Source organism: Phaethon aethereus (genome assembly GCF_964289735.1).
Source record: "Phaethon aethereus genome assembly, chromosome: 8".
Lineage (NCBI taxonomy): Eukaryota > Metazoa > Chordata > Aves > Phaethontiformes > Phaethontidae > Phaethon > Phaethon aethereus.
Window position 1 is genome coordinate 7,183,539 of NC_138584.1, and position 24,552 is coordinate 7,208,090.

At 38.1% G+C, this 24,552-nt stretch overlaps 1 protein-coding gene across 1 annotated transcript in view; it reads right to left on the reverse strand.

Annotated features, from left to right (window-relative positions):
* KIFAP3 (kinesin associated protein 3) overlaps positions 1-24,552 on the reverse strand; it is a gene marked incomplete at its 3' end in the record, with an annotated part of 74,606 nt that overhangs the window by 30,423 nt on the left and 19,631 nt on the right. Inside the window, exons 11-17 of the mRNA XM_082002614.1 lie at positions 13,568-13,668; positions 9,059-9,167; positions 7,604-7,716; positions 6,459-6,624; positions 6,120-6,245; positions 5,605-5,703; positions 4,024-4,109 (exon numbers count right to left, since the gene is read on the reverse strand). Coding sequence (XP_081858740.1) covers positions 4,024-4,109; positions 5,605-5,703; positions 6,120-6,245; positions 6,459-6,624; positions 7,604-7,716; positions 9,059-9,167; positions 13,568-13,668 — 800 coding nt within the window. The remainder of the gene's footprint in view (positions 1-4,023; positions 4,110-5,604; positions 5,704-6,119; positions 6,246-6,458; positions 6,625-7,603; positions 7,717-9,058; positions 9,168-13,567; positions 13,669-24,552) is intronic.

Here is a 24,552-nt window from a genome sequence, read left to right on the forward strand (position 1 = left end):
TAAGGAAAACAAGTTGGTACAGCAGGCCTGGACTCAAAGCACTGAATAGGAAAGTGGGGGGAAATGGGGTAGAGGGAAGGCTTGGAATACAGAATGCAAGGATCTGGTTATGGTTAATTAAATATCCTTTGAATAAATGAGTAAAATCATTTAACTGCCATAAGACTGAGCTAGGAACAGAAAAAGGATGAAAAACATGATATATACGTAAACACCTCAGCTCTTCATAATATTGTCTTAGGTGACCAGAGTGAAGCCATCTTGAGCAAGCTGACATTTCTTTCCACAAGCTTTGAGTTGCAGATATCCAGGCTTCCAAGCCAGAAGAAAAGGGAACTTCATTTGCTTGAGACTCCTACACCAGCTGTTGATTCCAGGCTTTCAGGTGAGCCATGCGACTTGTCTCGCTTTAGGTGTACAAGTACGCTAAACTAGCTGCTTGGTGTCAAGACTCAGCACGTGGCACGAGACTGCAGCATTCCTAAATTATCAACACAGACTTTCTTTTCAACAAAATGGATCTCTCGCATCTACCAGTGCAAAGCCAAGACTACCCAGTACATACTATGCTAAAGCAGCACATCTGTTTCAATTCATCAATGGCAGAGTCCAGCCAAGCTATATTAAACAAATCATCACTAGTGTAACATTTCCATAATTTCTGTGACAATTACTTTACTACAGAAAGCACATCTCCCCTAAGGCTTATAAGGCATCTGATTTTCTTCAGCGTTATTTCAATCACAGTATATAGAGCTTATTGATGAGTGAAAGAAACATTTGTCTCCCTGAGAAGAAATTGCTTTCAAATCTCTTTTCTACAACATCTACTTTCTGATTTCCATCAGAAGAACTAATCCTGTCAGCACATACGGAACAACAAGACTGAAAACTTAAGTTCTTCTTGTTGTGGATTTAGCATAGATAAAAAGTTTCACCAATCTTAGAAACTGTCTGTTCAGACACCTCAGAAGGCACTGATGTAAAATTGCCACGCAACCGAACACCTCAGTGTTTACAGGCTACTTTACCATATCCTCTGAGCTGAATAACAAAACACCTATCAAGGTCTGAGGTTCTAGTAACTTACCATTTCTCATTTTCTCCTATCACCATCAAGAACCTGTTGCCTTTTTTGCCTGTGATTTTTTGGTCCTGGGAGACAATGCGCAACCAGCTTACAATATTGCCAAGAAAGCAATCAATTAGTGGTTCACTGAATCACTAAGGTTGGAAAAGACCTTCAAGATCATCAAGTCCAATCGTTAACCCAACACCACCATGCCCCCTAAACCATGTCCCAAAGTGCCATGTCTACACATTTTTTGAATACTTCCAGTGACAGTGACTCCAGCACCTCCCTGGGCAGCCTGTTCCAATGCTTGACCACTCTCTCCATAAAGAAATTTTTCCTAATATCCAGTCTAAACCTCCCCTGGCGCAACTTGAGGACATTTCCTCTCGCCTTATTGCTGGTTACTTGGGAGAAGAGACCAACACCCTCGTTGCCACAACCCTCTTTCAGGTAGTTGTAGAGAGTGGTAAGGTCTCCCCTGAGTCTCATCTTCTCCAGACTGAACAAGCCCAGTTCCCTCAGCAGCTCCTCATAAGACTTGTGCTCCAGATGCCCCAACAGCTTCGTTGCCCTTCTTTGGACACGCCTGAGCACCTCAACATACTTCTTGTAGTGAGGGGCCCAAAACTGAACACAGTATTCGAGGTGTGGCCTCACCAGTGCCAAGTACAGGGGTACAATCACTTCCCTATTCCTGCTGGCCACACTATTTCTGATACAGGCCAGGACACTGTTGGCCTTCTTGGCCACCTGGGCACACTGCTGGCTCATGTTCAGCTGGCTGTCAACCAGCACCCCAGGTCCTTTTCTGCCAGGCAGCTCTCCAGCCACTCCTCCCCAAGTCTGTAGCATTGCATGGGGTTGTTGTGACCAAAGTGCAGGCCCTGGTTCTCTGTCTTTGAGAAAAGAGGGCATATTGTGCTTCCCATTCTCCACAGGGGCACGGTGTTAGTTATGGTTTATGCAACTTATAACCCAACAGCTAGATAATAAAGGTAAAAAGACCTTCTCAGAAAGGGAACTCTCCTAACTTAGCAGTGAACACCATTCTAAGTGTGGTACTGCTCCACAACCAAAGGGAAAAAAAAATTTACCACCAAGCAAACTACTCTCAGTATATGATTGATATCTTCTCCCCTGCTCCCAGTAACAGCACTACTACATCATTTCCTCCCTTTATTCTTCCTCAGGGCCATAGAAGTCCTGTCCAGTGCTTCTTGCAAGTTGAGAAGCCTTTCCCATCCATTATCATAGCACTCCTCATTTACTCATGGCTAGCATAAAGATTACCTCTTCTTAGAATCTTAGAAAGGAAAAAAAAGCCAAGTACATTTTACTCAGATGTTAATATTGAATATGAAGCTGCCTTAATGTATTTATTCTTCTAGATTCTATAAATGTTCCTTAATTTTTCAGTAACTACATACTACTATGTTAGTAACATTATTATGTACCACATTGTAAAGCTCCCCCATATGAACAACACAACACCTGAGATGCTTGGAAATTGCACTGGCTCCAAGATAAAACGAGTGTTGGAAGCACTCAGATTGTCCGGCCTCATCCAGAAGATAAAAATCTTTCTACTGTTTCTACTCATGATGTCCCTGAAAATAACTGATCTTGGTAAGCTGAACATAATGCCCATCATAAATAAGTACTAAGTGTAAATTCATCTTAGTTGAAATCTTGCCCTTAATGAACATCAATGCCAACTCTTGACGTGGAGCATGATTTTCATTCCATACCTCCATGAAGCGAAAACAGAGCCAGAGAAAAAGAATTCCAACACAGAAAAATATTATGTCATTTAACTTCTTTCTTTAAATGAGTATTAAATTAGAAAGCATTACTAATGAGTATAACAGAAAAAGACAAAATAGACTACAGTATTGTGCAGTGTAAGTTAGGTCTTACACGGTATTAAACCTTTCAGAGAACAAGCTGCAATATGTGTAATTCAACTAAAGTAGAAACTAAGCAGATAAAAGCATTAAAGTAGTCAAAGACACTACTTGACTCAAAGTTAAGCTCTTTGGCTATGAGATTTAATTTCATGATAGCTACTCTACATCCAAAACGATGTACAGTCTGTACAATCCTAAGACACTACGAAATGCTGAAATTTCTTTTTGTCAATAAAAGTCAAGCCAGTTAAACAGGTCGGGAGGAATTTTAACAATGGAATTCAACTTTTAAGTAGAATCAGTTTCACAATGTCTTTACTTCAAGGAACACCACCATAGAAAATATTAATGCTTCTAGAGTTGAGGATCCCCAGAAGCAGATTATACATGCTATACATGCTGTAAGCGCTGATAAAGCAACAGCACTTCATAATTTAGTATACTTTCTTTTTTTCCAAGTTCGCACTTAAAAAAAAACAACTGTCCCCAAAGTTTATTGTGATCAATGGATAGTTAGAGAAACTAAGTCACATTAGCTAAAGGAAACCTACCCAAGGAGTTGAAGACAATATTAAAAAATTCAATATTATAGTGACTGTTTCCTCAGCAGAAAACAACCAGCTTTAGGACTGCCACCCACATTTTCTTTTTGAAACAAGTATTGGCATCAGGTGATGTAGAAAAGCTGAAAAAAACCTGCTGGGTAACAGGAGCCACTTGGAGAACTAAGAAATAATAAAAGCTATACATACTTATATAATGTGATTTATTTAAGTATAAAAGCACTCTTTAAAAGTGTCTGTAGCATAAAGCTAACTGATACGAATTTTCGAAGTATATATGCACTTTATGGAAGTTTGGTACACAGCCTAGATTAACGACTGTCATTGTCTCATGTAAATTCACCTTTTATGTATGTGATTAGAAAGCCACGCACAAAAAATATTCTCAATTTCCAAGTTACAGTTCTAAAATAACTAAGTAGCAATCTCATGCAAAGAGGTTCTTTGAAGGACAGATGATAAAAAAAATCAGACCTACCGCTATTATATCCAGAGTGTTGTCACAAACTTTGCGAATCTCAGCATTTTTATCATGCATCAGGTCTATAAGATATGCTGGAGCCTCTGGAAAGAAACTGTTAAGGATAAAAGCTACTTTTTTCACAGCCCTGCTATCTTCCAACTGCAAATTTCATTAGGAAACATAGTCAGGAACTTTCCAACACATGTGAAGTTCAGCAGCCTTCCCCAATCACTTTAAAAAAAAAAAAAAAAATCACATTTTAAGATACCCAAATATTCTTCAGAATTGCTGAAGAAAAATTGTATGTCCCTTACAAAGAAAATACATTCTCATCTGTTACAGGAAATCCATGCACCAAACATGTTAGTCCAAAAAGCACAGATTCTGTGGAACAGTTTAATCTTTTGAGACTGTTACTTTTGTAATCTTTAGGGAGTTTTCTTGTTTTAAAAAAAGGTTTCCAATGTTTGTATCTCAAACATATTTAAGATAATCTATTGTGCAAATGATAGCATTAATACTAGTCATGTTCAATTTGAATGAGAAAAGCGTTGTTCAGCTATGGGTGCTTTATCATTACAGATATAAAGAGATTAGAGAGATACAAAATTTTTTTTTTTTTTTTAAAGCTAGCCACATAGGAGTCTAAACATGAGACAAAGAACAACATCCCAAATGATTTCTCAGATATTCCACAGAGCATAAAGGAAAAACGACGTTAAGAAGTAGTCCTTGTATTGTTAGCAAAGTAATCACTAATCTGCTATCCCTACAATGGCCCCATTCAACCTATTCTTTATGTTTCAATAAAATTTAACATTCAGTTAAGACCCACAAAGACACCTTGTGTCTCTTTCCACAGTTTTTTGGATCATCTGAATAAGCTCAACATCAGCAGTGACTGAAAGAAAGTGAAGACTGAAGTTATATTTTTTTTTTAATACACACACACGCACACACACACACAAAAATGCAATAGATCCATGACATGAGGAAACTGAAGAACAGATTCAGTCATCAACAGACAGGTGAAAACAGGAGAAAGAAGAAAACCAGAACAGAAATCAAAACCTCCATAGCGGGAAGAGGTTAGGAGACTTTTGACAAACATAAAATTCAAAGAAAAATTAGATGGATGAAAAATACAGAGCAGGCATTATCTATGTTGTCTAGACTGATATAAAGAAGAATGCTGTTAAAGTATTCTAATGCACATAACTTCAGACTATGTAACATACAATGGTGCAGTGCAAGAGGTTTGTCTATGTTCTGTGTAAGTTTTCCTATGGACTATGTTTTTGGCTCTGATTTGCAAAACAAATTCATACAGTAATTCAGACTGGATAGGAACTAATGGGTCATCTGGTCTAGTGATTCCCCTCTTACCCTGCCTCCCAAACTAACTTTTAATCTCTACTATTAATCTCGCAGTTTCTCTACACGCCTACATTGCTTGGATTTTTTCTTGAGCTGAAATAAACCATTTACAAAGAAACCTCTGAGATCAGGAGATTTATGCAAGTGAAATATAGGCCAAATATCAGTGATGGCAAATTAAGTCCTATAATTCTAGATGTTTCATCTTTAAAAAGATACGGGTTTCCTTGATAATGACATCTCTGGTGGCTTGGTGGAAGACCATCTGATAAAATACATAGATGATCTGGCAGACGAACTCATCATCTTCCTGTTGAGCTGCAAGGAAAAAAAAAACCAAACAAAAATACACCACACCGTGGTTTCAGATCTCACAACTAGAATCCCTTAATGCTTAGAGAAAGCCCAGCTCTTACATGTCAGCTAGATAGTTCAATGGTATGCATGAGATTTCATCTCCTGACAACACAAAATGAGCATTTTCTTCCCTGTTCCAGTCAAGTAGAAAGACTACAGATTGCAGCAAAAGTTGTGGAGATGCAGGAAAAAAATCAAATCTACTAGACCACTAGTCAGTATCTCTCTATTAATAATGAGGCAATTGCTCCTCCTTTCATACACAAAACACCCACCTGCCTTGCAAGAGAAAATGAATGGTGCATTCTGTTACAGCACAGCTGCATCAACTAAACTTTTATGGAAAACAAGACCAAACATCAGACATGGCAATATACCATTTAGAAGCTCAATGAGCGCAGGAATGATTCCAGATTTAGCCAGCAGAGCAGCACAAGAGTCATCCATAGAAACTGTTCCAATCATTATCACCACTTCTAAAACGAGGTCGTCTTCTGCAGAACCTGGTAAGTCAGAAGGCAGAAAGTATTACCTCTTAGAAATCATTAATCTTGTGGCAGTTGTATATTTCTCTGTAAATATGATTCTGTTCTTCAATGTTGTGTTTCCCCAAACAATCACAAATTACAAAGGTAAGCAGACTCTACTCTGAAAGAGCACTCTAAGTATTCTTTGAGAGACTCAACTTTGAAAGACTAACCAAACTTTGTACAGACCTGGTTTTAGTTTATCCTTGAGGTATGGAACCAGTTTGTACTCTTTCAGCACAAGTTCCCAGTCCAGATCTGGTAAGGTCAAATTTGCAAGTGTTCCCAGGCATTCAATCACAAATTCCTCCTCTTCATCATTTGATATTTGAGCTGCTAAATCACCAACATAATCCTAGGGGAAATACAGCAACAAACATTACAGGTGAATAATCTGGGGTTCTGAAGAACTCACAACTTAGTCAAATCAAAACTGGTTCTCAAAAGAACATTAAGGAGACTTTTCTGCTGAAATAAGGGCTAATAAGGCAGTTTCAATTTCAGTTGAAGAATGATCCAAGAAAACATTTCAGCATTCTTCCTCTCCATTCTTTCACTTTCAAGAGATGTGGATCATTTGTTCAGATGTTCCAAAAGTAGCTACTACACACGCAGTTTGAGAAAGCTGTTAGAAAATAAGGGAAAGATAGCAACCACCATACTGCGTTAGTTACAGTAATGGAGTCCTCTCCCTGAGAAGGAGAGAAATGTTACAGTAATGGAGTCCTCTCCCTGAGAGACTTTGAGAAATAACTACCACACTTTCAGTGGACATTAACAGGAGAGTCATGGATTTTACTTACTTATTCCATACTACTTTAAGAGAATTTGATATTCAATTTTCTTTTTAACAGTACATTTAAAATGGCCACAATTAGGATGTTGTGTTTCCCCCCCTTCTTCTGAAAGGGCAGCTTTACATGGTTAACTCAAACTATTTGAAATTTTAGAATATCTACTTATACAAACCACTTGGCACAGTGAAAAAAAACACCCTCATTTTTCCCTCTAGCTCTAAAAGCAGAGATTTAGGATAATTAATAATTGTTACGATGTGTACCCTAGCAGTTGGGTTTTTTTGTTTGCTTGGTTTTGTTTGTTTTGGAACAGGGGTATACTGGATACAGCTTAGGACCTGTTTTCTCTGTAGTGAGGGATCCAAATCCTGATCTACCAGTTGAGGTAGCCTTATAAAACAAAACATACATCAAGCCATGACAGCCAAGAAAACTTAAACTGGACACCCTGTAAAGACAAAACACAGCAGCTCTCCAAAGCCAGTCTTTTCCAGTAGGAAGAATCAGAGACCATGTTAGGTAACAGATAGTACTTACAATAAACAGGCTTTTAGTTGGACCGTCATGCTGTGAAATATTCCTGATCATCTTCATTAACAATGGGTCCTTAAATTTCAAAGCCCGCTTCATTAACATTTTCAAGCCATTTCCTGAAAAGAAGCAAACACTTCAGGAATCCTCCAAATAAAAAAAAAGAGGAAAGTATTGGCCAATCAAATAAACACCACACACAAAAAACCACACCTTTAACTTTGAAAAGTTTAAAAGGAAAAAGTGAAGAATCTACACAGGAACTATTTCTTCTTCCAAGTCAAAGCTGAAAAGACAAGACCAGACCTGATCTGTATAAATTCTATAGCTTGTCTAAAACAACTATGACCATACATACCCATGGGACACTCAAAGTTAGATAAGTAACTAAATGCTTCCGGTGTGCTAGTTATTTATTCAGACCAAGAAAAGTTCTAGATCTGAACCATTATCCTGTCATCAGTGCAGTGAGTGGAGATGCAGCACAGCTGTTGGTGTTAGCTCAGAGACTTCTCTCTCTACTCCATGGAATAAATACATTGTTATGGTTTTACAAGATTATTTACCAGTCATGTAGACCATTATGTGGGTATACACATAACAGACACAGACAGATTTGAAGTACTTGATTGCACAGGGCAAGTCCCACTGTTACCACTATGTTTCCAAAAGATCACCTTGCCTATCTAATAAGTGCTACTAGTTTGAATTTCATTTCTACCTTTAATATAAATTTGTATCTCCTTGCTCCCCCTTCTACAGAGCTATGCAGAAAATTTTAAAGTGGAATTGCTGGCCACAGAACCCATTGATTGCAATTGTCCCTTTTAAAGTCTAGCAATTTAGTGCAGTAGTTCATAGTGAAAATTTTGAGCACAAGTGAAAATTAGAGCTACTGAATAATAATGTTCCACTTAAAACTGCTAGTATGAAAATAACAAAACATGAAAAGCAATCTAGAGAGCTACTGAATGAAATGCAGAACCCATCTATACCATGTAGCAAAACACTAGAACCCAAAAGACGCTCAATTTAAAGAAAAATAATAATGGAAAGAAGCAACTCAATGACATTTACTGTGCTATTAATTTGGTACTGGCAGGTGAAACACTGATTAGCTGAAGATGGACTTCAGGCACCAGGTAGAACAAAATCTTGATCTCTCTATACAGCCATAGTTACCCAGAGTAATGTCATCAGCATGTTTTACAGAACTACATGCACGTATGAGCGATGTGGGTATATGCGGCTACTCAGTGTCACTCCTGCCATCAAGATCAATTTTGGGGAGGATATGGCCATTTGCTTGTGAACATTACCTAAACAGGTGCACTTCATTTTTTATGTACATATGTAAATGTATAAATAACTCAGTAATACATAATATATGTACGTATATAAAAATATATATATATAAGTGTTGTCATCTGCAAGAAAACAGTAAAATTTCAGTACACTTACCTTCACAGATAAGTTGTACATTTCTTTTGTTAGCAGCAAGATTAATACAGAAAGAAATAAGTTCTAGGTCAACTCGCTCATCAGGACATTCAAAAAGCATCTTCATTAACTGCCAAGAAACACAAACACACTTAATTTTTTTTTTTAATTAATATTCAGCATTTCTATGGGCACAATAAAGTTACAAAGGTCAAGGGCACAAGATGTATAGTTCCATTATTTGTGGATAACAATGCTTATAAAGTGGCAAAAATGGCAGTCACTCATCACCTTAAAGTAACTTGGGTTAGTTACATTTTATTGCTACCACTGAACTTTTTATTTTTCCTGTTTTTTAAACTTGTGAGTGGATAAATTTGTTTTGAAAGTTTAGGTAGATTTAATATAGAAAAAAACTTAGTTACACAGAAAGTGGCATTAATACCTGGTTGTTTAATAAAATTATGACTCTGTAAACAGATACTTAATTGCAGGATAATTCTACTACTATTTTGCTTTGAGATTACTCTGTTGATAGGTAAATTAGCTGTAGTGTACCTACAACAAGATGTTTTATCTTTGCAGATTCCATTGCTAGAGTTGAACACTGCCATATACCAAAGACTTCTCAGTAGCAGTCCTATTCTTTTGGTAACAGGGCGTAAAAACCTGGGTTAACACAAGTAGACAATCGCCTGTAGTGCTGTTCCAACCACTCCATGTCAGTGAATTCCCAGATGATTCCTTAGGCAAATAACCTACAGATTGCCATCATTTTATACACTTGGTGCCTGTATTGTCCATTACATCACAGGCTATCTACTCTCGTTTTGGTCAATATGAACATTTTTTGAAATGGCATATTGAATATACGAACATGACTCAAATACATCCATTTCTTTTTCTCTGTTTCTAACCATGGCAGACAAGCTGCACGGCTTCCTCATTGAGGGGCTGCAGGATGTCACCCTATTTGGTCCAAAAACCCACTCAGTTCATAAGACACATGAAGATCATAACGCAAAGCAGTATGATGACAAGACCGAGATTACTGGAAGTAGAAACAGCTGAACCTAAAAATAAGTGGGACGTAAGAACAAAAAACACAGCTCAGTTTGTGTCCAAAAGGGGTGGGGGAGAAGATCGCAACAACTAATCATTAAATATTTGTGTGCTTGCCCCCTGGTGGAAAGACAGTTTGTAACACATTCAACACTAGAGAATGTGGGTAAACAACCCATGGAGGGGGGGGGAAGAAGGAACAATAGGATTGCAGGAATTTCACTCCAAAGTATTTTACTACAGCAATTCTGTATGTTTATCTATTACCAGATAGCAGGCTGTGATTCCAAATGGACCCCAAATAAAATCACAAACCACAAAACCCAAAAATATTTAGGTTACAACATAGTTATTAATATCTTTTTTTCTGGGACTTTTGTGTACTAATTTAAAAGCTATCACTGATTTCTTCCTCCCTTTCTTAAAAAGGTAGAATCAAGTTTCCCTAGTTTGTTTTAAGAACTTATAAAATCCCTAGTTTATTAAATCCGTCAGCCTGACAGTCACATAAGAGTGAATTAACCAGAAAAGAAAGTTACCACTTAACAAGTAGAACATGAGCATTCAAAAATCACCCCCTGCAACTGTTCTGTTACAAAACCTTTAAAAACAGATTTTTAAAACCCTTCAAATAATTTGAAGGGAAACATTCTCATTACTTACACAATACAAAATCTGTGGAAATTAGATGTTTAACTAGATGGGATTACACTGTTAATTACTGAACTACTTCTCTATAAAAAGAAAAAAAATATATCCAGTTTCAATTAAAGCGGTTCAAATTTTAAAATAATAGTTTCGTACGAGCTCCATGTTTCCCATTATGTCTTCATTTAATTTGATTGCTTCTTGTGCCACTTCAAAAGGAAGAGTAATTGCTGCCAAATAGGAAATATTAAAATTAAATTTGTTCTGCTTTTACTATGTCCATTGTCATCTTTTACTGATTTAACAGGAAGGCAGTAAAAAGACTGCAGCATGTGCAATGAAGAGGCAGTAGTGTTCAATCAGACAAGTCCCATATTGAGTATCAGATACCACAGACCAGGACTGAAATCACTGTGTCTAGACTCTCTGGCACCTGCCTTCACTTATTTACCAGTGACCAGAGGCCAACCCCCACCGCTCTCTGTTCACATACACCTCTGTCCAACCCCCTCCCCAAGCCCAGCTCAAACATCTTTGAATGATTATGCCAGAACTGCATGCCTCAGGAATCTCTCCTGACCAGCTACTCCCTAACTCTGCTGTTTGAAGTGATGCTCTGGTTTCTGAACTTCAGCAGATAATGGCGGACAGGAGCAAAGGGTGCTGTCAAGAAAGGACGTTTACCAGCATTAAGCTGAAAAGAAGCTTATAGATCAAAGAGGGGCCAAACAGGACAACCGTGGTGGAAAACATGTGGGTAGCTGCAGACAACCTTGCACACTGCTCTGTGGTAAAATATTAAATATCACCATGACATCACTGCCTAACCATGCCCTTTGATTGGCCAGGTTATTACCAATAAAGGCTTTTATAAGCATCTGGATGGCATTTGCACCTATTTAAACAAAACACGCATTGCTGAGGTCTAAACAAGAATGAACTGTTAATACTCACTTTTAACTGTTACTAGAATAGCACCCACTAACTCCTACAATCCAGAGGGATGTTTACCTGGGACAGCATGCGCAAGCCCTTGTCAAGCACTTCGCCTGTTCAAAATGACAACAGGGGATGGGTTTTCCAATCACTTTCTACAACAGCTAAACATTCATTATTGGGTATTTGCCCATTTAGATGTACGCCGTTCCTCAAAAGGAGACAAACCAGCAGAAGGGCACATTCTAGTATTGAAAAGAGAATTTGGTTTTCCAGGGTAGAATCAGATGGCAGGGAATCCTTTTTTTCTTCTCCTGATGCCTTATCCACTTCCCCATGTTTTCTGCTACCTCTGTCATCTTTAATAACTGTCCTAATTTTGACCATTCATTAATAAAATTTATGCTCTGATTATCCAGCTTGTCATTTTTGAACAGCTGGCAGATGTGATCTGTGAATAATTTTATCAACCACAAAAGCATCAATAGCTATAAATATCCTTCCGATTTTTTAGCTATAGCCAAAGTCCAACGAAGGCAGTGGACTTCTTTCCTGCTCCATTAGCCTTCGGATACAGCTCTGTAAGCACTACTTTGAGCAGTCACTGCCTATCAGAACAATGATGTTCATCAAAGCACAGAGTATGGTATCACTGAAGTTTCCACAGCTCTTCACATTTGGCACTGGTGATCTAAAAGTCATGCCAAGATTCCCTGAAAGGATGTCATAAGCGGGCCCTGAAACACAATGCATGAATTCTGCTTTGGCCAGTAACTGCTCAGAACAAAGCAGCTCCCTTATATTATGCACATGCCTTAACATATACTTGCTTCTTGTGGCAGAAAAGGCAGTCAGCAAGATGTTTACAGGACCATTTTGTAACATGCACTAGTTATTCCCACCAATTCTCCCCTCTCTATTCTCCAAAATCCTCCTGTATTTGGAAAAACATTACCATTTTTGTCATGAGATAATGACCAGAAACACTCTGAAAACTTTCCATGGCAACTTCCCATTCTGGATTTATTTGATGTTAAAAACATGTTTGGCAGGAAAGAAGATACCATGGTGCAATTCTGAAAATGCTACCAGCGAGCTTTTACACTTACGCAATGCAGCCTTTCTCAACTCCAGCCTCATCAGGACAGAGAAAAAGATCAGTAAGAGAAGGTTTGGTATTTGTTAAAAAAAACCCAAACAAACAACAAACCACACATAAACCATACACACAAAACCCAAAACAAACCCTGAAAACCCACAATATTGTGTCTGTGCTTGGATCAAAGACTATGACCGGAGACAAAAAGTTATGCAACAAACTGTAGCCTGAAAGATGGGTGAAGAGCCTTCCATAGTCTTCAAGTCTCCCCTGTTGTGCATGCCTGCAGTTGGAAAAGGAACTGTCATGTAGCAATGTAACGCTGCTTGGCTGGTTTCCAGTTCATATCCTGTAACACTGGAGACGTTGAAATTTTGATACCCAATGGGATCAGAAAAGAATGCCTTCTAAAACAGTAAAGGAAATACTTTCCATGAGGTTCCCTAAGGACCTGCTGTGCTCAAGCTTTAATCTCTTTGAAGCATTCCCAATCTTCTGTAGAAATTCATCAGGTCACCTGTATTTTTATCAATTCATGGATGCAGCTCAAGTGTTAGCAGCACTGACAGAGAATATATCACCTATCCTTTTTCCGGAGACCATTAAAGGACAGCAAGAACATTCAGACTGCCCGACGAGTAGGTGGCTCACTACCGACTCAGCAGCACTGTGGTTGTTCCCACTTTCACCTGTGGGTGTCAGTAGGAGTTCTGCTATGAGTGAGGAAGAGACGTGCACAGGGAAAGCTGCATCTTTACCACCTCATCGTATGTAAAAGCACATACCTGTGGGATACAGTCAGTGTACGCAAACATTGATTTAAAGCGATCATCCATGCTTATGTGATACAGAATACACATTGCTACTTGTCTGTAGTTTTCATTTGCTAGAAGAAGAAAAAAAACATATTAATAGAAGCCTGGTATTTTATGTATTGTAAACATTTAGAGGGGGAAAACAAAAACCACAAAAATCCTAACAGAGGAAACATTTAAATCAGAAATGCCAAATTAATGAAAGGGTCTCACCTGGCCTATCCAAATAAACAATGTATTTGTGCAAAGAGGGAACAAAGGCAACGCTAACTACTTCCCCTCTCTGCAGCATCTCAAAACATTTCCTTAACCTCACTTTGCAAGAAATATATTTTGTGAAGGGAACACTTAACAACGACAGACCATCCAAAGAAAGCCTTCATCAGTTTCCAGCTAGGAAATTAAATACCAAATGTAATGCCAAATTAGCTGTAGATATTCCTGTTGAAACAACAAGTTTGTCTCCAAGTGAAATGATAAAGAATGCACCAATGCCAGAAAGAAAAATAAGAACTACCGCTAAAAAGTGTTGTAGAAGGAACTCAGTGCCTTTCAAGTTAATCAAGTAAATTGTTTTATTAGCCTAAATGATAATACTATCCCTTGGGTGCCTTTTGTACATTTCAAAGGCAACAAAAGTATATTTTCACATTAATACTTACCAAGGAAAAAAATTCTCAAGAAAAAATTGAGCAGTTAATGGGAGTAGGCTGTGAAGTATTTAACTGAGATGTTCTATAAACCCAACTTAGACAAATGTACAAGTGTTTGTTAAGACCACCACAGACATGTTTGATCCTGACTCACTGCTGAAAGCTGTGCTGAGCATGCTCTTGAGCACTCCTCTAGCCCTACGTTAGCAGGATACTGGCTATATATGGGATAAAACACTTGTCTGAATGTTTATATTAGCTAGACCAGGATGTAATAAGGTCACCAACTCAGAATGTATTCACAGTTCATATATAACTGATCAGAAATACCCTACCTCCCACTTCTATTTAAGCTAAGTTAGAACATATCTGTTCAACACTTTGGCAAAGCATCAAGACCTCAAAAGAGCAACCACCACAGTTAAATTTTTGTTCTGCATAGGTATTGGGTTTGCACGGCAAGGTTTTGGTAGCGGGGGGCCACAGGAGTGGCTTCTGTGAAAAGCTGCTAGAAGCTTCCCCTGTGTCCCATAGGGCCAATGCCAGCCAGCTCCAGCACTGACCTGCCACTGGCCAAGGCCGAGCCCATCAGCAACGGTGGTAGCACCTCTGGGAGAACACATTTAAGAAGGGGTAAAGTTGCTGTGCAACAGCAACTGCAGCAGGAGAGACGAGTGAGAATGTGAGCGCAACAATTCTGTAGACACCAAGGTCAGTGAAGAAGGAGGGAGAGGAGGTGCTCCTGGCACCGGAGCAGAGATGCCCCTGCAGCCCGTGGTGAAGCCCATGGTGAGGCAGGCTGTCTCTCTGCAGCCCATGGAGCTCCACAGTGGAGCAGATCTCCACCTGCAGCCCAGAGAAGACGCCACACTGGAGCAGGTGAATGCCTGAAGGAGACTGTGACCCCGTAAATTACCAAAACTGAATTACCAAAAAAGACCCATGAAGCCCTTCTGGCAGTTGCTGTACAACAATAAGGCATTCTTTCCCATGCCAAACCTAAAAACACAGCTGACCTTTCAGAGCCTTCCAGATTTTGACCTGTTCGAAAAAAAACAACTTGTATCACAACCTTCCACACACTTAACAGCTGGAGAAAGGACAATGTACAACTTTGAAAGCAACTCTGGCTATTAAAACAAAAGCACAAACAGTACTATAGTTGCTAAAGCACATCCATTCTGTTTTAAGCAAACAAAATCAAGCATTTGTTATCTTTTGTGCTTCTCTTGTGACTGGTCATCCTACCTACATACTCATTTATAGTGACATTGTAAATCCAACAATTACATGACAAAAACTTGCCATACATACAGCTAAAGGCTTCTCCTAAGCAAATATAAAAATGTAAAGAGTAAATTATGCCCTCAAATTTCATGGGGCTAGGAAAAAGAAAAGCTGTTTACACTGCTCTTAACACTTCTTTCCATGCCTCCATTTAAGACTCAAACGTAAGACTCAAATTACAGTTACATCTTGCTGGATAATGCAGGAAACACTATGCGAAGTAAAAGGCAAACCAGTATAAAAGGGAGGAAAGTTGGCTCCACAGAACAGGAGGGAACAACAGGAAAAAACCTAGCATGACGTTGGACCAGACCTTCAGCAGGTATGAACTAGCAGGCAGTCCACAAGAATGATGCTACCTTCTACCTGTTTAATCTCTGTCCTTCACGGGTTTCTTTCCTCCTTATTTTTGCAAAGCTTCATTTGTGCCAAGAAAAAGCATCAGTTAGGATAAAGCCTTACATTTGATAGCAACAGTAGTTTATTTCCTGGTGTTTGGCAATACTAGTATCTTATTTTCAAATAAAATAGCCTACTGTCACAGCAAAGGCCTTCTGTTTTTTGAGAAGAAACTATTGCGTAATTTTCTCTCCCCTTTTTTCAAAGGTCCAGCCTGTCACAATAAGCCTTCTGATGTCTAAAGAACACCTTGGGTATCAGTGCTGAGTTACAGCACTGCCTTTGATTCTAAACTGCCCAAAAGACCTAGATACTCAACCCAAAGTGTGAAGAATATCTAGAATGCAATTAAATTTATTTTCTCTGAATGAATTCTTAATGAGTTGGCTCTTAATGATTGGCACTTAAATAAGTCTCCCAAAATATGTTCCATAAGACAGGTTTCATGACACAAAGGCAGAGACATCTATAGTTTCAAAAAGAAGAGTTGAATTTAATTTCCTTCTTGCTCCACAGTTAACTAACCCATTTTCCCTGAATTCCCGTGTCCTACTGTCAACATAGGGAACAGAGGGGTTTAGAGCATTTAACTCACAGGCTGAGCATGGGAGTATTTTTTCAATTGTGAGTAAATGGAAAAAAATCCTGAATTCTACTAACCTGGACATGAAAATAAACTACAGAACTGGAGTTAAAAGAAAACAGTGTGCAGCTAAAATAGCGTTTAAATATTTAATGGTGTATGCATTTTAAGTTGAATTTAATTTTAATTTCCCAGAAAGGACAGAATTTCAGGCGGATCTCTGGAAGTTTCACTGCCACACTTTCCCCATGGAAGCACTTTAGTGGAGAAAAAGCAGAGCCTCCTGACTTTTTTCATTCTTATGCAGAACAGTGGCAACTCATGAGCCAAAGAATCAAATACTTCAGGAAAATCAAGAGGAGGTGGTTGTTTCTAAGCACAGCCAGCACAATTTAATGCAATTGTTAATCTCGCACTCAATAAAGAAGCATAAAGCCTACTGGAAAGTTGACTGGAAACTGTGCATAACTAGTTTGTTAAAATTAGGAAGAGAATAGATTCAACAGCTACAGCATTTTAAACACTTAGCATCATCTTGCAGGCTGAAGACTGTATAAAAGGTAAAGACTGAAAAATCCACCAACAGGCCAACTGCCATCCTTTTACATAGGGACTTCACTCCCAAAAATATAAACTGGCACCGACTGACTATTACTTGAATATGCAGTACCAACGTAACTTTAAAAAAAAAAAAATATTATTTTATACTCATCTGAATGATAATGAATAAAGACCTAAGTCAATCATTGCTTAGAAACTTTGCTGTAAAAATTTCAAACCCTGCCCAGTACCTGGCTGGAGAGCAGCTTTCCAAAGCACAGAAGTGATACCTTTTCTGCTATTTTTGACCACTACTGAAGGCCACACATGAGAAAGCAGACACTGCAAGAAAGACTTCCTTATGACTTGGTACAGTAGGCATCAATTACTCCCCTAACTAGAAAAAGAAGAGAAAGAAAAGAAAAAACAGATCTCTGCCAAACGTGTTCATAAAAATCACCAATGTTTTGGTGGGGTGCCAGAAAGTTGTGGCCTACAAATACTGGTAGTTTTGAGCATCGAGCTTTTTTATGACTGAAGGTGGAATAGCCAAATGGCCTAAAGCAGTAAGGGCAGCCCTGGAAAATAATAGCCTAGTCATTATGGATTCTTCTGGTATTTATGGCAATAAAACATGAATCATAATGAACTCATTGGATATTAAATGTGGGGGTCACAAGTACTTTGATAGGATTTCCACAAAAATTTACCATTAATTAACCAAATAATTATTTGAAAGTGTTACTGAATTATCCTTAGTTCTTATACAGCCATTCCAGAGAAATTGGTCATTCCCAGCTGAGTGCAGTTAATGCCTTAACAAACCGGTCATTAACTGCAGTTACTGATTTTGTGGGAATTATTGTGTTATAAAATACACTCAACAGTTTATAGAAACAATACTTAGATTTTTTTTGCAGCTGTAGTTCAGCTGGAGCAGCTGGGATGGAAAAATATCAGGTCCCTCGGGCTGTTTTCACAACTAGTTTTCTGCAAATTAGAGAGGGAAATAAATACATGATGGGTTCTGAGTTCAAAATGGCTTCAGATTTTTAGCCTTTGAACATTAATAAGAAGCCATGTGCCAGTTCTGCGGACCAATGCCTGAATTCCATGTCTAGTTCTTACTCAGGTTAAAGATCTAAATGGTACTAGTAGCAGAAGCTAAAGAAAAAAACCATATGATTTCTTGATCACGAGATCAGGTCCTACATTTTGGTTGAGTTTGTGAGGTTACCAAGAAAAAATCCTCCATTAGCTCCAACAAAAGAGAAACCCTAAAGCTGTAAAAATGAAATGCCAATTCAGTAACAGCACTCAGCTTTCAAATGCTAAAGTAAAAATGAGAATATAAATTATGGATTAAATTATTTGAGTGTAACACTACCAGTAATTCAAGCAGTCATCATTTCTAATGGAATCATCAATGTCTCCACATTAGATATGAAATATACCCTATCCAACTCAGGTGTAAAACATTAACTACACTACATAAAAACCAGAACACAAATGAAGGTAAATACCTATTAAAATGGCAGAGTGAACCTTTACTTCAGTTTCAAACTGATACTCTCAAGTCAAATCTGCTGCAAAATTAGGCAAACAAGAAACCTACATGGATAAGAATGTTACAAACTGAACATCAGATCTACACACTGTCTCACACTGCTGTCAGAAAACATTGAAATCAAGAGTTTATACACATATATCATAATGAGCTGTGATCCTAGGAAATGATAGAAAGGTATCCCTGCTTACCTCTATCCCACATTATTCCTTGCAATCAGCGCTGCAACAGTTGGACTAAGTTACTCCATGTGTGGTTTAGACACATACTGGTTTGATTTACATATGTAAATATAAATCGTATTGGATATATCAGTTTATTTTATCAAGAGAACCTGAAAGAATTTTCAAATCTGCTTATACTCAAGAAGACTAAGCATCGTAAATAATACATTATGATATTAATTACATACTAATAACCCCTCTTGTGCCACCTTTATTTTATTTGAAACTGGCTTCACACTATAAGCCTAACTTAACACCCTGATTTCACCATGGTTAGGGTTGGTGTTTTTTTTTTCCTTCTCTGAAAGAACTAAGTACATGCCACATCTGAAACATGGATACAATTTTTTTTCTAGGAAGCAAAGAAGGAAGTATAATGATGATTTCTAAGCCAAAGGACTAATAAATGACTAATTTAGGTCGAGTTATTTAATGTTACAGCTACAGACAAAAATGACGCTGCACATCTGGAGCCCCAGGCTCAATTTCTTTGCCTGGAACTCTATGCAAAACAGACTGAAAAATATACAGTAAACAGCTCACTGCAGTACTGCTACTCATAAAAGACAACAAAGCATAGCCACTGGGTAGACAACATACTGCTAAACTTAGACATGTCCTTTTTTGAGGCTTGCTCATTCTACAGAAAAAAAAATTGTTATTTAGGATGTCCCACAACCAATGATACTTGAACTCATATGAATTCACACATAAATTGGAATATGATTGGTTTTAATATCCCATACAAACCAGAGATGAATAAATTAGAAGTTCAAATTAGAGAGAAAACAGGTGGCAATAGGATTATCCCTGAAGGAATAAGATAAAGCTATTTCTCTTTTCTCCATAAAATAAATTTTTTGGGTCAAGTTATGACCAAGGAGGAGAGCAAGAGATAGAAAAAGACTTAACTACCATTATTACAAGAAAATGGAAATTAGAAGAGATCGTTCCTAGTTTGAATCAAACTAAGAAAGCATCCACTTCCAAAGTAGGTGGAAAAAATTCCACGCAAAGCTGTTCTTTTATAAGTCTCCACTAAGCTATATAAATTAAATGCTGTACAATCAAATGGAAATGTATAGAAGGACATGCATAATTTTTGCCATATCTGCACTATATTTCATTCAACAACATCAACCGCTCCAATTACAATTACTAGAAAATATACAGACTTCTCTGCTCTCAACACACCCTTCCAATCTTCCTGTTTGGAATTCAGTGGGAATGGAAATAGGTGGAAGTACTCCATGCTGCTGACTGTGCGGGTGCACAGCTCCAGAGCAGAGCAGCCTCAGTTCTGAATGGATAGTGCAGCTATATTTCAAAATGCTCCGGCTCAAAGGAGGAAAAAAAAATAATGCAGGATGCTGAGAAAGGGATGCTTTACCACATTGAAATGGAAACTGGTTTTGCCCATATTTCAAAGTTAATGAAGCACAAAGCTGAAGTTCAAATCTACTAAGCCCAAAAAGTGGAGTTAAATATTGTCTCAGCTTTTTAGTCTTCCAGATAACAAGAATTAAGTTCTGTATTATTCAAGACATATTGTTCCTGTGCAAGCACCAGCATACCTTTACTGGCAAAGTCTTGGAAGAGAGGTAAAACAATTCAATTATATTCTTCTCATTGTGAAAACATTACAGTTTTGTTAGTTAAAATGTCATTTGCTGATGATCTACAAGTTTCTCACAGATCTCACAGATTTTCCAAAAAGAATAAAAAGGTATTTGAGGCCTCAGCCTCACAAAGAAAGTTTTGCTTTATGCAATGAGACTACTCAAATATGTAAAACTAGAACCCATACTGCAAAACATGTGTATGTCAGAGACCAAAGGAACAAAAATAGATTTTATAGAGATATACTAGCACTATACTCACTATAGTGCAAGAAATTTTTATGTTAGCACATGTCTTCCCTCTTCAGCTCAAAGATAATACTGAGTCTGAAGTATTATCTGAAGATAATACTATCAGCTGACAAAGGACTTCTCACCTTAGCAACTGCAGACATGGGGAATCTGCAGCTGGTCTCCTGCATTGGAGTAGATCATCTGAGAAACTCTTAGATAATAGGCAGAAACTTGTGGGTTAAGATGGTTCCACATTTCCAAAAGGGAAAGCAGACTGTCACCTTCCCTCTAATGTCTGAACTTGTAAAAGCCTTGGGATCTATGGGACTACTACATCTGCAAAATTGTTCCACATTATCTTTGAGACCATCCCTCTCTTGCAAGCTTCACAACGGCTCTGGAAAAGGCGCTCCTCTCTCATAGGTCCTCATACAGGCTTTATGAAGATTTTACTACAGATTAGGAAAACTAGAAGAAGTGCCCCAATCTTCTTTACAGACGTTTTCCAAGGAATTCGAGCTGGTTGTTTCTGTTCTGTCATGCTTTAGGCATCCAAGTTATGCCTTGTAAAGCTTTCAGATGTCAACAGTACATGCAGAAGACTAGATTTACTTTTTACTGATAAGTATTAATTTGCTTTTGCAATATGCAAAGAAACAATTAAAAGAATTCAATTAATTATGCAGTCACATATTGTAAGCTCCACAGTAGAAATACTGGCTCAGGTGATCCTTCCCATTTTTCCAACAACTTGGCGCTCTCATCTTTAGATTGCTGCCATTTCCCCTGTCCTTGCTACTGCCATAAGCATTTCTATTTTTCAGTCAACACTGATTAAGTTAGTTTCTTGTGTTACATGAAAGTTATCCTCATCGTTAAAGAGGCTAACAACACAGCTAAATACACGCGCACTTGTGAGCAGCACACCACAATGAGCTTTCACTCACATGAACAGTCAGAAGCTGAGTGTTCAGATTAGCAAGGTTCCACCTGTAATTGCTACAAAATGGAAAAACAGTTTCCGATTTTTGACAGTGTTAAAGGAGTCATAAAAATCTTAGATAATAGACTTCAAAAACTTGTAAGCTTATCTAAAAATATGATGTTATGAATTTCAGTTATTCTTTCCTGACAATTCACTACAATTTACCAGCAGCACAAAGCAGGGATATGGTGAAGGCTTTTACCTTAAAGTTAGTTGGGATTCTATTTCTGCTTCAAACACAGTATTAGCAACACTGACATCTCTCTGGTTTGAATTCTACATTTCTCAACATCAGAAGTCAATTTTTCTTTAATACTACTAAAGTTTGCTGTCTAATCCATAGTTAAGGTATCTAAATAAGTGCTGGGTTCTAAGACATATTCTGCACCCAACTCCTTAAGTCAGTTAAACATGCTAGGTTTATTTGCAGGACATTAATAAGGGTTTAGAAGTTGAATGTTAAGAAATGTTTTTGTTTTGTGTTTCTTTCGGTGGGGTTTTGTTTGTTTGTTGTTGTGGGTTTTTTATTTTAAGCCTTGGCCATACTGACCACAAATGATAAAAAAAAATCACCATTAAAATAAATCCCTTAATAATTACTGCTTTCCAACAGACTGGTCCCTGTATTTGAACTGTTACTTAATGTGCTTCAGCCAGCCTCTACTATAAAGGAATGGAGACACCCCAGGCAATATTCACACAACAAGTATTGGAACCAGCTGCTGCAGAGCCACCTTCGGAAAAAAAAGGTTTCTCAATTTAATTGGGAAAACAGGAGGAAGCATAAATTTTACTGCCATTAATAACTTCAAGCAATCCCGATATGACTTTACCTCACCCTGATGGCTGGGACATGTGCTTTTTGTTAGGGGCTTTGCCACATCTGACCCCTATTGTTTGCTCACTTGATCAGGTAAGAAAATGTATGTTTCTTTATAGGATAAACGAGGCCTATTAAAGTTAGAAAAAACACTGCAGTAGCCTATAAGAAGCTCCATTTTTCAACAGATGTGTGAAGCTCCATAATAAGTTCATTACAAAAAGGCCAAGTGAACTCATAAAGAGAACACATCTACTTTAAGCCTTCTTAAAAGAAACTTTCATAAAAGGAATAGAACATTAAAAACCCACAGCACTCCGTTAATTAGAGAGCAAAGTACTTCTTGGGTTTTTAAACAGCAGTCCACATATAATCCAGCTTGACTGTATACCATATCAAGACTTGTTCATTAAGAAACCAAACATAAAACTGCTTGGCAATTCTTTGATTGCTCATTAAGCCTAACTTGTAAAGAATGGAAAGATATCAGAGGAATTTCATCAGTTTCCAGATTTCCAGAGCAGATTTTAGATAATAAAACTCTCAAAAATTCTATCAATGAACCTAGTGGAGACAGACTCTTCAGTGAGGACTAAATCAAACTGTCAAAGTCACCCTCTGCTCTGGCTATCTCCAGCTTAAATAAAGAACTTATTATAGAAAAGTTTAACCTACTCTTGCAAGCTATTGCACAGCTCTTAAGACTTCTATGTCTGTCAGGTCTCAGCCTTCTATGTCAGGTCACTACTACCTGATACCAAGTCTTGGAACACCAAGAAATAAAGAACATCAGGCCAGGATGCTCACGTTTATATGGCATATAGGCTCGACACATACTGTTACTGGCAAAACTATACTATTGCTACTTGGGACTGATTGTACTGTTATTTCAGAGTGTTGTATAACAAATACTCATCTACTTGGCTGAATACAAACCCAGAAAGCCAATTTTCTTTCAGTCACTGTAATCTATACTGGAAAACATAACCCAAGATGTTCATCACCACCTAAAATCTTTTTAAGACTGAACACCTTGGCACTGTGTAACACTTTCACAGCCATATGTACAATCCTTCTGTACTCAAGGTTCCATTTGGGCCCTATTTGCAACTGGTACTGTTTTGTGACCCACCCACTTTTCAGCTCATCAATACCTGTGTTCAGTCAGTCCTTGGTTTTCAAAAGCAGCTAGTAATTTTGAGCAACCAAGAAGATACACTTTAGACTTGACTTCCAGGCATAATGTATTTTCATTCTCTAAGCATGGCTTGCACAGGGAAGTAAATGAAAAGCAAGTGGCATTTCAAGACAATATGCATTCAGTACACCTAAGAACTGTCCAAGGGATGAACGCACACACCATGTAAAAAAAACGTTTGCTCCCCGCATGCAGCCAGACTTACTCCTTTCACCCTTTAAGCAGAACACAGTTCCCACTGTAACAGCTTCTGCTCCATTCCTTATCATCATTTATATCCTTTTGAGAGGAGTAACTAACTCATGGGTGGATACAGAAACCCCAGTACTGGCTGCCACACCCACATCCTGCCAGGAGCTCCTTCTGAATAGGGGGTCCACCAAGACGAGTTTGCAGCCTGCCATTAACACACACAGCAGCACTCAGCCGGTTCTGCTGTACAAACTGCCTGCTGTGCTCATGGAGAATGGAGAACTATTTGTTTCACTTCACAAAGGCTAAGAAACCACTCAGACACAGCACAAAATAGCACCCTTATTAGAAGAATGTGAATCACAAGCTGTGCGTATATTTAAGAGAGCTGTACTAAAAATTTTGTATTTGGTTTGGCCTGTTAACTGAAAAACAAAGTGGATTAGGTCCAAACAAGAAGTGAGGCTTTTTATTCTTCCTTGTAGACAATGTTTGCTTCTGTTTGCTGCCAGGGCATTTACTTTAGGAACCAATCACATCATCTGGGGGAAGGATTATGAAAAAGGGTAACATTTCCCTTCTGTCCAACAATGGAAAAGCATTAACAGATTCAGATCTTTCCTTCACCCGTGTTCTTAAAGTTCAGCTCTACGT